Source organism: Drosophila nasuta, chromosome 3, assembly GCF_023558535.2.
Source record: "Drosophila nasuta strain 15112-1781.00 chromosome 3, ASM2355853v1, whole genome shotgun sequence".
Lineage (NCBI taxonomy): Eukaryota > Metazoa > Arthropoda > Insecta > Diptera > Drosophilidae > Drosophila > Drosophila nasuta.
The window spans coordinates 38,203,845-38,217,272 of NC_083457.1; the positions used below are offsets into that span (position 1 = coordinate 38,203,845).

The 13,428-nt window shown below is 40.6% G+C and overlaps 1 protein-coding gene across 1 annotated transcript; it reads right to left on the reverse strand.

Moving 5' to 3' along the window:
* Window positions 1-1,628: 1,628 nt before the first annotated feature.
* Window positions 1,629-12,214, reverse strand: LOC132788852 (putative uncharacterized protein DDB_G0271606). Its single transcript, XM_060796485.1, has 2 exons — window positions 10,343-12,214; window positions 1,629-6,577 (listed from the first exon to the last, which is right to left on the reverse strand). The coding sequence occupies exon 2, from the start codon at window positions 6,509-6,511 to the stop codon at window positions 3,935-3,937; it is 2,577 nt and encodes an 858-aa protein (XP_060652468.1). The 5' UTR covers window positions 6,512-6,577; window positions 10,343-12,214; the 3' UTR covers window positions 1,629-3,934.
* Window positions 12,215-13,428: the final 1,214 nt, after the last annotated feature.

Below are 13,428 nucleotides of genomic sequence, written 5' to 3' on the forward strand. Positions count from 1 at the left end.
ATTACGGCTCTAGAACTTGTTGTTGTTGATGGTTTTAATCATAGCCTGATCCACAGTGGGGCAAGGTGTATTTGAAATGTTAACTATGAAAATAATTTTTGAAATTTCCCAGTTTTACTTACTTACGTAGTAACCAATATTTTCCTAACATTTCACCAATATTTTCATCTCTTTTAAAGCAGTATATTCATATATGACTGACTGTCACGCCCTAATGCCAATCAATAGGATGACTTGTGATCAATACCAATTGCTTTCCGTATGACTATTCAATGCATATTGCATTATTGTTATGCACGGCAGCTGCCTCAGCCCAGGGACCTTATCATTGTATGCCATAAAGCGCATTCAACTGTTTGGCAAAATTGCACACACAAGCACACAACACATATATATGCACACACGTACATATATGCATGTGTGTTTATACCAACACACTGTAAGCTCTCCCCCCTGTGAAGCGAAATTCAAGCATGGGGCGCTGGCTGCGTCTCGGAATGTCGTTTAAGGCGCCCCCTAGATTGCCAGCCGCGTTTGCTTTGTTGTTGTTGCTCTACTATTTCTCTCGTGTTTGCTGATAACATTTGCGCCTTTTGCTGCCAAGAATCGAACCGGTCATGGAAGAGAGTGGGGAGCAGCGCATGATAACGATAATGACGCTATAGTCAAAGCGTCATCGCTTCTATTAGCACGACAATTTGATTTGATTTTCGCACTTCATTAAGAAATAACACGAACTGCTCGTCTCGTCTACTACTATGCAGCACTACGACAACCAAAAAGAAAAAAATGCTCTTCTCACTCCCACTCCCACTGCGAATAGCTCTCCCTCTCTCTCTGTAGATCTTTCGCTCGCTCTTTTGTGCGACTTGCCCTTTCAGCGTTGACAGTATCAGCAAAGTCAAAGCGAACAACGTTATTAAACAAAATCAAAAGCTTGATTTAGAAATTGCGATTTGCGCTTTGCTTTGTCTTATGCTCTTATAAGCGCAGGGTATTTTAATTAATTCAATTGGTTAAATATAATTCTTGTTATTGACAAGTACTGACTACTACAACAGCCGGATCCAAAGAATTCAATATTATTTATAGCCTGTACATAGAGTGGAAATTTTTATTTTTCTAATCTTAGCATATTTTCTAATAATAGTTAATAACATTTATCGTTGAACGCAAGTTGCACACAAAGAACTATTAATTTGGATGTGTATAAGACTTGTGCTTATTAGAGGAATTAAGACTTGTGCTTATACTTCTTCTTATACATACTTGCGTTGCATGTGCTGTCCCTTTCTACCGCACTTAATCATAGGTAAATAGGACTAAAAATGTCCCACTCTGAACTTTGCTTACTAAATTTAGCCCACGCCGTAAACTGCGCCGCGCATTTAAAACAAAGCAAAACATATAATACTAATAAAAATAACAACAGTTTTTGCTAATTGTAATCATCACAGTACAATTTGTAAGTGTGTGTGTGTGCAATTAAAAAATGTCTGTCAACTGCATGCTTTTGATTTACATGCTCGTGCTCATAAGTTGACGTGCAATTATTCCGCACTCATTTAATTATTTTAGTCTATGGAATTCCATTGGAGGTGCACGTAGAAAATAAAAGAATTCTCGTATTTTGATTTAAAATTAAATGTAAGATTTATTTGAAACAAATAACTGTGTTATTACATTGAATATACTCTTATTCCTGTTGCTTGGATTTCTTCTCTTTTTGTTTTTTTTGTTTCCATAATTTAGAAATGTAATTATATATTACATACACAATTACTTAGTTTGTATTGTAATAGTATCATGTATAATCTAATACATACACATTTTTCGGTTTATTTTGAACTTTTGCAGAGTCCAAAAAACAGCAACAACACACAGCAATTAAAATAACAAAAATTTAGCTGTTAGTATTTTTATTAATTTTTTTTTATTGTTGTTGCTGTTTCTAGCCAGAGCCAGTTCTCTCTCTCCCTCTCTTTAAACGTCGTTCACAAATATATTTTTTTGTTGATTTAAATATTAATTTTTCGCATCTTTTTTTTTGATTTTCTTTTTGCATAGTTTTGTAAAGGATTTAAAGTTTACTTATGTAGTTTATAACTAGAGTTTTACATTGACATTAAAAAAAGGAAAATGTATGTATATTTTATGCAAAAATCTTGTTACTATAATTAACAATATTATTATTATTAATATTATGTATAAGTTCTGGTACTCAATTAATAAAATGTTTTGCACTTTTAAAGCCTGTTACTCGCTCTTCTTTTTTGTCGTTTCTTAAAAATTTGTATTACTCGTATTCGCTTAATAAATTTATATATATTATATATACTCTTTACATAATTTCATATTCATTTTTTTTGTGTTTTCGCTTGAATTTGGAATTGAATTGAAAATAAAAAACAATTGTGATTTAATTTTGGTACGAAGAATTTCATGTGTAAGAGTTACGGAGTGTGGTAATTATGTTATTTAAGATTTCATTTGCGGTTTTGTGTGTGTTTAATTTATTTTATTTATGCCTCCTAACTAAGTATTTTATATTTAGCTTTAAGGTTTGTAAAAAATGTTGAGTAGTTCGTTTTTTTTCTTTTGATTTATTTGTGGTTGCAATTTCGTGATGTTTGTCGCGTTTGTATTTTTTTAAATTTAATTTTTAAGTTACAGTAAATAGATCTGCAACAGTTTCTTCCTTTCTGTCTCTCTGGCCAAATATGTCAGGTGTTTTATAAACTATATATTTAGCTATATGTATATATGGTAATTATTTATTTTGTGATACTGCATTTTAAAGACAGGGCATGGCGAATGAATCAAGGACACCTCGAAAAATTATCATTTTTATTTTGTGTTATTCGATAAGTGTGCAAGGAACACTTTGAATTTTTGTTTAAATAGATAATGTTTACAGCACAGTAAGGATCGGTAACGAATCTGCGGGTCTTAAATACTAGTAATTGCTTCGACGGCACGTAAGGGTATTTCTATATACAAACATGCGTACGGTTTATACCTGTTAGCTATGGGGACTCCGATAGTAGCGATCATAGCAGTATTTATCTGTTATAAATAGTCGGCAAATTGTTGCTTTATTTTACAGGAATTTCTCTTCAATAGTTTTCTCTCTTTTATTATTCTTGTTTTTATAGAACGTGTACAATAATTTGGTCGTAGGTCTAAGACACTTTTTGGTTTTAATCCTTTTCCATAATATAAATAAATACATATACATGTGCAATGTATATATGGTTATATACAGAAAGTAGCGTTACGTTTTTTTGTTTTATTTTTTAGAGTAAGTAGTTGTAGTTTGTAATAGGTATTTTCGTGACTTATGTGCGTAGTTAAGTAAAATCTGAGACTCGCTGTAAAATATATCTTTCGTATGTTTAACGCTTGTGCTTCGGATCGGATTCGATCGCGTCTAAGGATCGCATTCCGATTTATGGGTGGGGATGGGAGTCAGGGACAAAATGGGGAACGGAGGGGAGGACTCTCAAGTACACTTAATGGCTAAAAGTATTACGAGCTACACAAAGCACAACTACCGGGACAAGGACATGGATCAGGACGAGGACGAGGACAAGGAGTTATAAGAAGGGAGGCTTACATCTCTAGGAGGCGATAACTTGGCTTTGACTTAGCAGAAAAACTTGCGCACTTCCTCATCCAAATCGCTGGAGTCGACCAGATCATCAATCACACCCGGCACTAACAGCTCCACCACCTCTAGATCCTTTTTATCCCGTTCGCTAGCCGCTGCTGCTGCTGCTGCCGCCGCCGCCGCTGATGCTGCTGTTTGGACATCCGAGATGGGACTGGTGGGGATGGGCAGTGGCATAGCAGCGCCGGCAGCGCCCAACAGCGTCTCGTAGGTGTCCTCGAGCAGCACGCCGCTCTCGATAGCCGCAACAGCCTCCTCATAGTATCAGTTGAGGTCGCGACGGAACGTATCCTCAATCGTTGGATCGGCAATCAGTATGGGATTCTGATCCGAGAGCATTTGCAACCCAGCCACATCCATGGGACCCAAATCCAAGTCGAGCGTTTCGAAAATCTCGCGATTAAAGTCCGCATTCGACGAGTAATCGCTAAAGATAATGGAGGGTATATTCGCTGTCGTTGGCGTATGGCTTTGCGATTGTCCCTGATGGTGCATATGATGATGCTGCTGCTGTTGATGTTGGTGGTGATGTTGCTGCTGCTGCTGCTGTGGTTGCTGTTGCAGATGATTCATGACCATGTTCGAGTTGCAGGCATTACTCACAGGCGAGCTGCTCGAGAGCGGCGAATTCGTATGATGCGGCGAATTCGTGTGATGCGGCGAATGCATCGGTGAGTGGTGCGGCGAGTGGTGCAATGACAGCGACAACTGTTGCTGATGCTGCTGGTGATGGTGTTGCTGCTGTGGCGAGGCTTGCGCAGACATCGGTATGGGAAGCGGCGAACTGGGACAACCCAAAGGCGAGGGAATTGGCGAGGCGACCAGCGGCTCAACCACATTGCCACCACCACCACCACCGTTGCTACTATTGTTATTGTGGTGCTCGCCACGCGGACCATTGAGACTCGCTCCGCCATTATGCGTTGCTCCCGTACCGCCCGCTCCATTGCTGTTATTATTCAGCAACTGTTGCTGCTGTTGTTGCTGTTGGTTGTTGATGCGCCTCAGGTTGTTGTTGTTGCTGCTGGCTTCGGGACTGCCGCTTAGCTCATTGTAGTCCAAGAGTTTATTCTGGTCCTGAAACGGTCCATTTGTGCCATTCCCCGTTGCGGACGTCGCTCCGGTGAAATCATCAAAACCGAGACCCACAAAATTGTTGGCGAAACTTTGTTGCTCCGGCGATGAATTGCTATCGCCCAGCGAGAAGTTCTCAAAGTGATTGTGAAACGAGGGATTCAGACTATTGAAGGTGGTATCATAGCCACCGGGGAGTTGCTGATGCTGTTGCACGCGAATCGGACTTGCGGGCGCCGATGTGTGCAGCTCGCTGCCCGAAACGCTGCTCAGCAGGCCGGGCGAGGAGCGTGGACTAGACGGATGGGCGGGCTGGCGATAGTCGGTCAGGTTGCCGGCCACAGTGTTTGAGGTGTTGTTTGTGTTATTCGCGCTGGCGCCCAACGTGGGTAGCGGACTAAACGACAGATGCGGTGAACTGCTCGTTGGTTGTTGTTGCTGCTGCTGTTGTTGTGCTGTTGTTTGACTGTTGCTGCTGTTGTTGCTGTTGTTGGCGACGGCGGATGTGGGCGAGTGTTGTTGCTGATGGTAGGGCGAAGGCGGACCACCAGGACTGAAGGGACTAGGCGATTGATCGCGATCGCGTCGCTGATTGTGCGGTGACATGACCGGCGATAGCGTCTGATGTTGCAGTTGATGCTGCTGTGACTGTTGTTGCTGCTGCTGCTGTGACTGTTGCTGCTGCTGTTGAGGTGTGGTGTAATGTTGCAGCGCGGTGAGATTAGGCAGGGAGCCGGTATTGGCATAGCTGGCCTGATCCTGCAGCGATCTGAACAGCGAATTGGGGAATTTGGCGTTGTATGGCGTTGCTTGTTGCTGCTGTTGCAACTGCTGATGTTGCTGCTGCTGTTGTTGTTGCTGCTGCTGTTGCTGCTGATGCAGTTGCTGCTGCTGTTGTTGCTGCTGTTGCTGTTGTTGTGCTTGCGGCTGTTGTTGCTGATGCAGCTGCAGCTGCTGCTGCATGTTGTGCTGATGCTGCTGCAACTGTTGCAACTGCACCTGATGCGGTAACAACGGTGGCTTTCTCCTTTGTGCCTGCGGACTGAAACTGCGTCCAATTTGATGCGGCGAATGAGATCGTTGGTGATGTTGTTGTTGCTGCTGTTGTTGCTGTTGCTGCTGCTGCGGGTAATTGGCGTGCAACGAATTCATGTCCGGTGCAAAACAGCCCTCGGCAGCCACGGCCATGTTTAAGCTTTGGTGCAGCGCCGAATCAGAGTTCGAGCGTCGCCAGCTCGTGTCCATTGGCGGACTCAGATAGAGGTTCTGTTGTGTGCCATTGTTGTTGTTGTTGCTGCTGTTGCCACCGCTGACGCTGTTGGGCAGACCCATGGCATTGATTAAGCCACCCGGTCCACCCGCACTGCTGCCGTAGGGTGAACGATCCTGTTTCCGTTCCGAGGGTCGTCTCATGGGCCCAACTCCCACACTACGCCCTCGCGACTCTCGATACGCTGTGGGTGAACCGCCGCCTCCGCCTCCTCCACCGCCACCGCCTATGCCATCCGGTGAGGCACCGCCACTGGCACCACTTCCATTCCCGCTGCCACCGCCGCTGCCATTGCCCGCATTCCCTGGCGAGGCATTTGCATTTGGGCCACTCTCGGGGCCACTTAAACAGCACTCGAGCAGCTTTTGATTCGCCTGTGTCTCGTCCATTTTGGTGGCATACACCTCCTTCATAATCCGCTCGAACTCAGCGGTTCCTTCCGCCTGCTTCTGCTTCTGCAGTGCAATCTTCTCGCTGAATTTGCGTGGATTGGCCATTGTTGCTGTGATTGTTTGTTGTTCCTGTTGCTATAACTAGCTGTCTTTGCTGCGCCTGTGGTCAGTCTGCAAGAATACAATTAGTTTGTGAAATCAAAAGTTTAGGTTTTTTTGGTCATCAAGGGTTAACTGCACCACGCTTTAACCCCCCACTGCGGGTGCGCTTGTTTGTTGCTCTGTTACGCCATATTATCAGGCGCATCGAACTAAATTGCTCTCCCATGAAAACAACTATCTATGTGGAGGACAAAGCGACACTTGAATACTCTATTGACCAAGGTAAGTGTTGTATTTTTTTTGTTTGTAGGCACAACTCAGTCGTGCATGCCTTGTTTCTGAGTATACACAAAAGATCAACGTGACTGTAACTAAAGGTACATATATTAACAAGTTTTTCTCGCAGTTTCCGTGAAAACTTTTATGTTAGATTTCACCTAATTGATGTTTGGAAAATTACAAAAAGTTGTTTTATAGCACCCTCAGGTTCGAAGAGTTCTATTCACCTACACATAACTATTTTTCTATCACTATATATATGAGAGTTTGATCTAGTCACAAATGATATTGACTCTTACAAGTTAGGGTATAATGTTTATCTATTACTTTTCTCTGAATTAAGCCAAATTATTCAAGTTTTTAGGCAAGTTTAATGTGGTGCAAGCAAGCAGACAAGGGTATCGATAATTAAACAATTTTTTATCATATCTACATACATATATAAAAACCTGATAAATTCGTAGTCATTGGCGAAAAATGTATAATGAGCAATAATTGAGGGCAAAGTCTGTTGACGTCGCAAGCTGCTTGACAAGTCACGTATGCAACGTGCATTGTAGGGTATTGCTAATGATTTGGGGTGCTTGGGAGCTTTATCAATGTGTCAGCGAACGGCCGCTGATAAGGCAGATAGTTGGTCTAACAAATCAGACATAGCCATAGCCGTAGCCGCACCGCTCTCTCTCTCTCTGTGTGTGGCTCATAGCACCTCTCTCGCTCTCTCTTGTTTGTTGCTATTTCACTCGTTAGCTATGTTGTCTCGCTGTGTCTCAATGCCATTGCATAACGAGCACGATATGTAAAAAGGGCGGGAAATCGCGTTGTTCCGACCAAAGTAAACAACGCGCTTTATAGTTCTTTGGAACTGTCTGCGAAAAAAGCTTGGGAAACCAAAAGGGGGGAACACTTAGTTCAGTAGGGCGACGACAACCTGCAGCTGCAATATGCAAATGCTTTTGCGTAGCGAAACGAAATTATTTTGCATTCATTGATTCGCTTTAACGCAGGGCAAAGTTTTTGCTGTTTTACTTCATCCACGTGAAGGGCATTTCTTGTTGTTGTTGTGTTTTAGTTTTTTTCTGAAGCGACACAAACGCATCGCATTTGGATTTCCAGTTTGGCCTTTCCTTTTGCGATTATGCTCCCAATATATAAAATACAATATATAATAATATCGATCGAGCAATCATAAACCAGTTTCACAGCTTCACCATCATCATCAACCTGATCTTAGTTGACAGGGTGTTGTTGGTGACAAAAGACCTTACCAAAAACAGACGACAACTTAGTAGCAGCAGCTACAGAGACAAACAATAACGACAACAAAACACACACACGGCAAAAGAGAGCGAGCTAGCGTATAAGCGAGAGATACAGATACTTTATCTTTTGGGCAAAACATGTGAATACACATAGGAGTGATAGAACAATCAAAGCATGAAGTCATGCGAACTTGGTTGTATGGTATAGTCTTATCTTCGGATTGGACATACTCGTAGATCTTAAATCGTGCTCGTGACTAAAGTTTGCCAACTGATAAATCAAATTCATCCCAAGTTCCGCGGGTTGATTTCAAAATTAAGATCTATTTTATTTTAATGAAAACGTTCTATAATGAGATTGCAGAGTCACGTTCTAGGATAGTGAATGGAATATCTGAGTTTTCAGTTTCATTTCAACTCAATGATAATTGTTTATATTTTTCATTACGAAAATTTGCTAATGAGATCGTATTATCACGTTTTGACATTTGGGAGATGGCTGTTTTATTTGAACAGTTTTATTATAGTTCTATTTCTAAAATTTTTTAAATTGAAAATATATGAATCTTAAATAATAACAAACATTTTGAGCTGATTTTTGAAATTTATATCTATACTTTCAAACGTCAAAAACTTTGCATTGTCAGCTTTCAATAACCTTCAATAAATAGTTGAGCATTTTATTTCATTTAAATGGATAAGTAATTTAAGTTTATAACTGTATTCCCAGTTATTTTCTTTCTTCTTTATAATTCAGAATTCTAAGAACCTCCATGGTGGGAATTTTTCGTACAACACTGGAAAATTTAATAATATCTGAACTGATTCATAATATTTGAAATTCATTTGAACTCACTGGGGTAATTGGCAAACTCAATACTTATTTATTTCCCTTGAAATAATGTAGTTTTATTCCTAGCACATTTTTTAAAAGGGAAAATGAGAATCTCGTTAATAACAATTTAAAAGTGGGAAATTCTGAATTCCAGTTGAGTTGGGGAATTTAAGAAAGTGAGTTGGTTTTGTCCCCTGTTAGGATGGTGTAAATAATAATTAAGATTTCAATTCCGTTTAACTGACAAGTAATCAGCCTCTACACTCATATTTTTGAAGTAATAAAATTGATATATTAAGCTCATATTTCTTCCTAATATCAAAATTTTTAAAAAAGAAAACTTCCATGATGGGAATTTGCTTTGCTACGTTTTAAAAGTAGGAATATCTGAATTTTTAATTACATTTCAACTGATATCTAGACGTTCAAATGGGAAATTTACTAAAATGAGTTTGTGCTGTCACGTGTTAGGATAGTGCAAGGAATATCTTAGACATTCATTTCATTTGAACTGATTAATAATAATGAATTCCTTTTAAAAATCATTAATATGTATTCGCTATCTCTGTTCATAAAGCCCAGTTAAGCAGTCAATTTTGAAATACAAAGACAAAGTTGCGTAGCGCCTGGTGCGATCGCCAATTCCAGCTAATTGATGACTAACAATTCGGAAGTGTGTGTGAAAACCAAATATGGCTTAAAGCCAAGCTCAGTCTGGCTAATTGCCCATGCCGATCACATTCAGCGAGTGCGCATTCTTTTTGGGCTCGTGCCCATAAGAATTACCCAAACGCCCCCTTTTGCTGTCACAATAACAATTGTTGACTGTTGCTGGGTGCGAGGGCAACTAGGAAACAGCGAATAGCAAAAACAGAAAAAAAGATTCCCACGAATCGATAATGACATTTAATAATTATTTAATAAACCGAAACGATAAAAATTTACTTAAGCCCACATGGCCCGCTAGCGTTGCCAGATGTCGGGAGTACAGGGAACAGGAAGCAGGTCTGCCTGTTCGTATCCCCCTCTAACCATGCTATCCCAGGCCCTTTTGCTGTTTATTGTTGTTGGGTTTTGTGTTGTGTGCTTATCAGCTGCTTTATCGGCGCGCGCGCCATGGAATTTTTGAATAATTTTGCACTGTTTGTTTACGCGAGACGGTGTGCACACTGAGTGGGAGAAGAAGAAGGGAAGGGGAGAAGGGTGGATGGGTGAGCATGCACGAAAATGACAAACACCCGCATGTCCGAAAGTTCCCTTCATTTCACTTACACTAATGCAAATTGAGCGGTCGCCGGTTTCGCTTTTGCAAAACAAAACGAATTGCAATTGGTGGGTGGCAGCGAAGGGGGTCGAGGTGAGGGGCATGTAATGGCGCGTGGGCAGTAATATGACCGAGGGTGGGGGAGAAGAGGGACTGTTGATATGGGCGGCTAGTCAAGAGGGCTTTTTACTTACTTGTCAAGCGCGCGCTATGACAACAAAATCACTTGCTGTCTCACTCTCTCACTCCTCCGCTTTGCGTGCTTTCGCGTGCTCTCCCACAATCGTTGCTCTCTCTTACTGTCTCTCCCTCTCTTTAGATGGCTCTCTCTCCAAACTCCTGAATTTGCCGATTGTGGCTGTTGTTGTTTTGTGTGCTAAAATATTTCGCTTTGGCGTTTTGGTTTTTTGTGTTGCTTAATTAAAATAGGTATATAAATGTATATATATATTTATATATTATATACGACTATTATGATGGCTCTGTTATGGCTGAATATATTTTTGGCGCTTTTTTAGCGCCCAGCTGCTGTCAAGCTTTTGTAGTAGTTCAGTTGTTGTTGTTGTTGGTTTGTTTGTTTGTTCTAAGCTCTCACTAAGACTAACACACAACACAGCACAGCGCGAGCGTATGTAGCTTTTTTCTTTTCTTCTTTTTTTTGCCTACTGCGTCGTCTTCTTCTTTACCGTACGCGCTAAAAACTTGTCAGCCGTTTTTTTTTGTTTTTGCTTTTTATTATTATTTGGTTGCTTGTTGTTGTTGGTGGTGGAGCGACTGATAAAACCAGATTTTTATATTGCGTTCTGCTGCTAGAAATGTGTGTTCTTTTTTGATTGTTTAATACGAAAAATTGATTTCTAATTTCAGTTTTGAGCGCAGCTGCTCGTTTCTGAAATATTGTTGTTGTTCCTGTTGTTGTTGTTCAGCTGGGAATTTGTTAATGGCCGCGCGCAAAGATTTTTGTGCTGTGTGTGGCGCTGCTGCTCTTCTTCTACTTGCTGGTTGTTGTTGTTTGCTCACTTACACTCACTTAGAAGCAGGCAAACACACACACACACACATACACTGGCACACACGGTTGTTCGCGCTTATTGTTTTAACGCACAACTACGACGTTTTTTTTTATTTTGCGCTCAGCTGCTTGGCACTTAATTTTTACGTTTTTTTGTTGTATTTTTTTTTTTTTGTGTGTTTTCGTTACCAACGAAATGAAAAACTTTTGTTGCGCCTTTGACCTCTTTTCACACCGACGTCGACTGTGACAGAGGCAGAGGCAGCAACAGCGACGGACACTTTAAAAACTGTATTGGTATTTGTGTAGTTTGTTTGTTGCTTTTTCCCAATTGGAATTCTTGGGATTACAACACGCAGTTGGGTTCTGCTTCTTCTTGTTGGGACTGGCGGCGCAGCGTTGTGCCCGTTGTGTGACCGTTTTTGTATTGCATTTCCTTGTTGTATGTATGTATGGCAACGTACTCTATGTATGTAAATTCAGCTACTGCTCCGATTTGGTTTTTTTTTGTGTTTTTCAGGCAGCAGCGCGACAAGAACAAGAACAACAACACCGCGCAACACACACACAGACAACTCCACACCTACACAACTACACTACGACGCACACACACGCACGCATGCAATACACATACACACGTTTTTCATATGTACACACATACGTACGTACACACACGTATGAGTATTATTATGTACACACACGTATTATGTATGTTATTTTCGTTTTCGTTGCACCGCACTCGCACAAACTTATCATCACGATTCGACGACTGCTGCTGCTGCTGTCGTTTCTTCTTCTTCGTTCATCTTCGTCGTCTTCTTGCTATTTTTTTTAGTTCTTTATTATTGGCACTTTGCGTTTAGCTCGCACACGTCTTCAATTGTTGTTAACGCGCCACACAACTGCGCCAATTTATCGATGCGTTTTTTCAACAATATTTATCGCATTTGTTTTGTTATTTTTCACTTTTTCTTATTAGATTTCTGGTTAAGCAGTAGAGGTGGAGGAACATCGATGGCACTGGCGAGGTATCGATGGACTAATGTTTGTATCGATGTATTTTGAGAAATATCGATTTTATTTATGGCGATGTTTGTTGCAGCCAAATTCAGATTTCTTCTACCAAGGGTCTAAATTACACCATTATAAATATATATTTATATATATATTTAATTTTGTTTTGTATGTCAATTTTGGGTTGTGACCACATGACACATTTGTAAAATAAAAGTTGTAATGTCCGATATATGCCACCTGTTTATACTGCTCATAGTACTTTGGTATATTTACAAAACCCGAGTTGCGCGAAGGCGCGATATTTTAAGTAGCTTGTCATTTCCAATTTCTAAAGATTTTTGTTTTAACTTCTTTAGTTTTCACATCTTATTGATAAGAATACAAAAAACGAGAACGCAAATTTTTATTATTCGGTGTGTTGTTGAATAAAGCGCAGCAATTTAAAGAACCACAATTGAAAAATACCCTTAAAACGATTATGGTATTTTTCCAGTATTATTTTTTTCAAACTCTGATACATCGATGTCCATTGGCAATCATCAAACTTTTTCCACCTCTATGAAACGGCAGAGAATTGGATTGCTACAGAGCTGCTAGCGCGAGTTAGCAACATTTTTCCGCTAGATGGCGCCTGCGTGCTGCTCCGCAACAGTTGCAGCAACTCAACGGTTGAGCTTATCAGCTAGGCAGAAAAAATCAAGATGTTTTATTTTTGAAATTTAAATGTGGCTGTAAAAAGGGAACTGTCATTTAAAATTGTAGATGCCATTATAGTGGGTATGATTATATAATAGCACTGTGAGTTTACTTTGAGTGGTTTAAGCTTCAAGGGCGTTTATATTTACATGAACTCGACGTTTTTCTACTCCTCGAGTGATACTTAAACCTTGCTTAAATATTCTGACAATGTGCGTGTGAGTATGTGTATGTGTGTGTGAGTAGGAGAGAGAGGGCGCCACTGTAGGGCTGTTTCCTGTTCCGTTAACATTTTGTGTCTGGTTTCCGGCATTTTTGTGCGCCGTTTAAAATTGTTTCCTAAGATACAAATCTCGAGCAGCAACAAATTTCGTTGCGCAGACACTTGAATGCCAATTGCAAGCAAATTGATGCCTTCGGGCCAACATTTAAGTTCTGCTGCCGTTCGCCATGGAGGAGACAGACAGCAACAGCAACAACGACAGCAGCAACAACAACAACAAGGAAAACTTCCAGTTGAACTAACAAATGAAAATGTCAGTCAGAAATTGAAAA

Coding starts and splice junctions, on each gene's coding strand:
- LOC132788852 (XM_060796485.1), bottom strand. CDS start 6,511: ATGGCCAATCCACGCAAATTCAGCGAGAAGATTGCACTGCAGAAGCAG.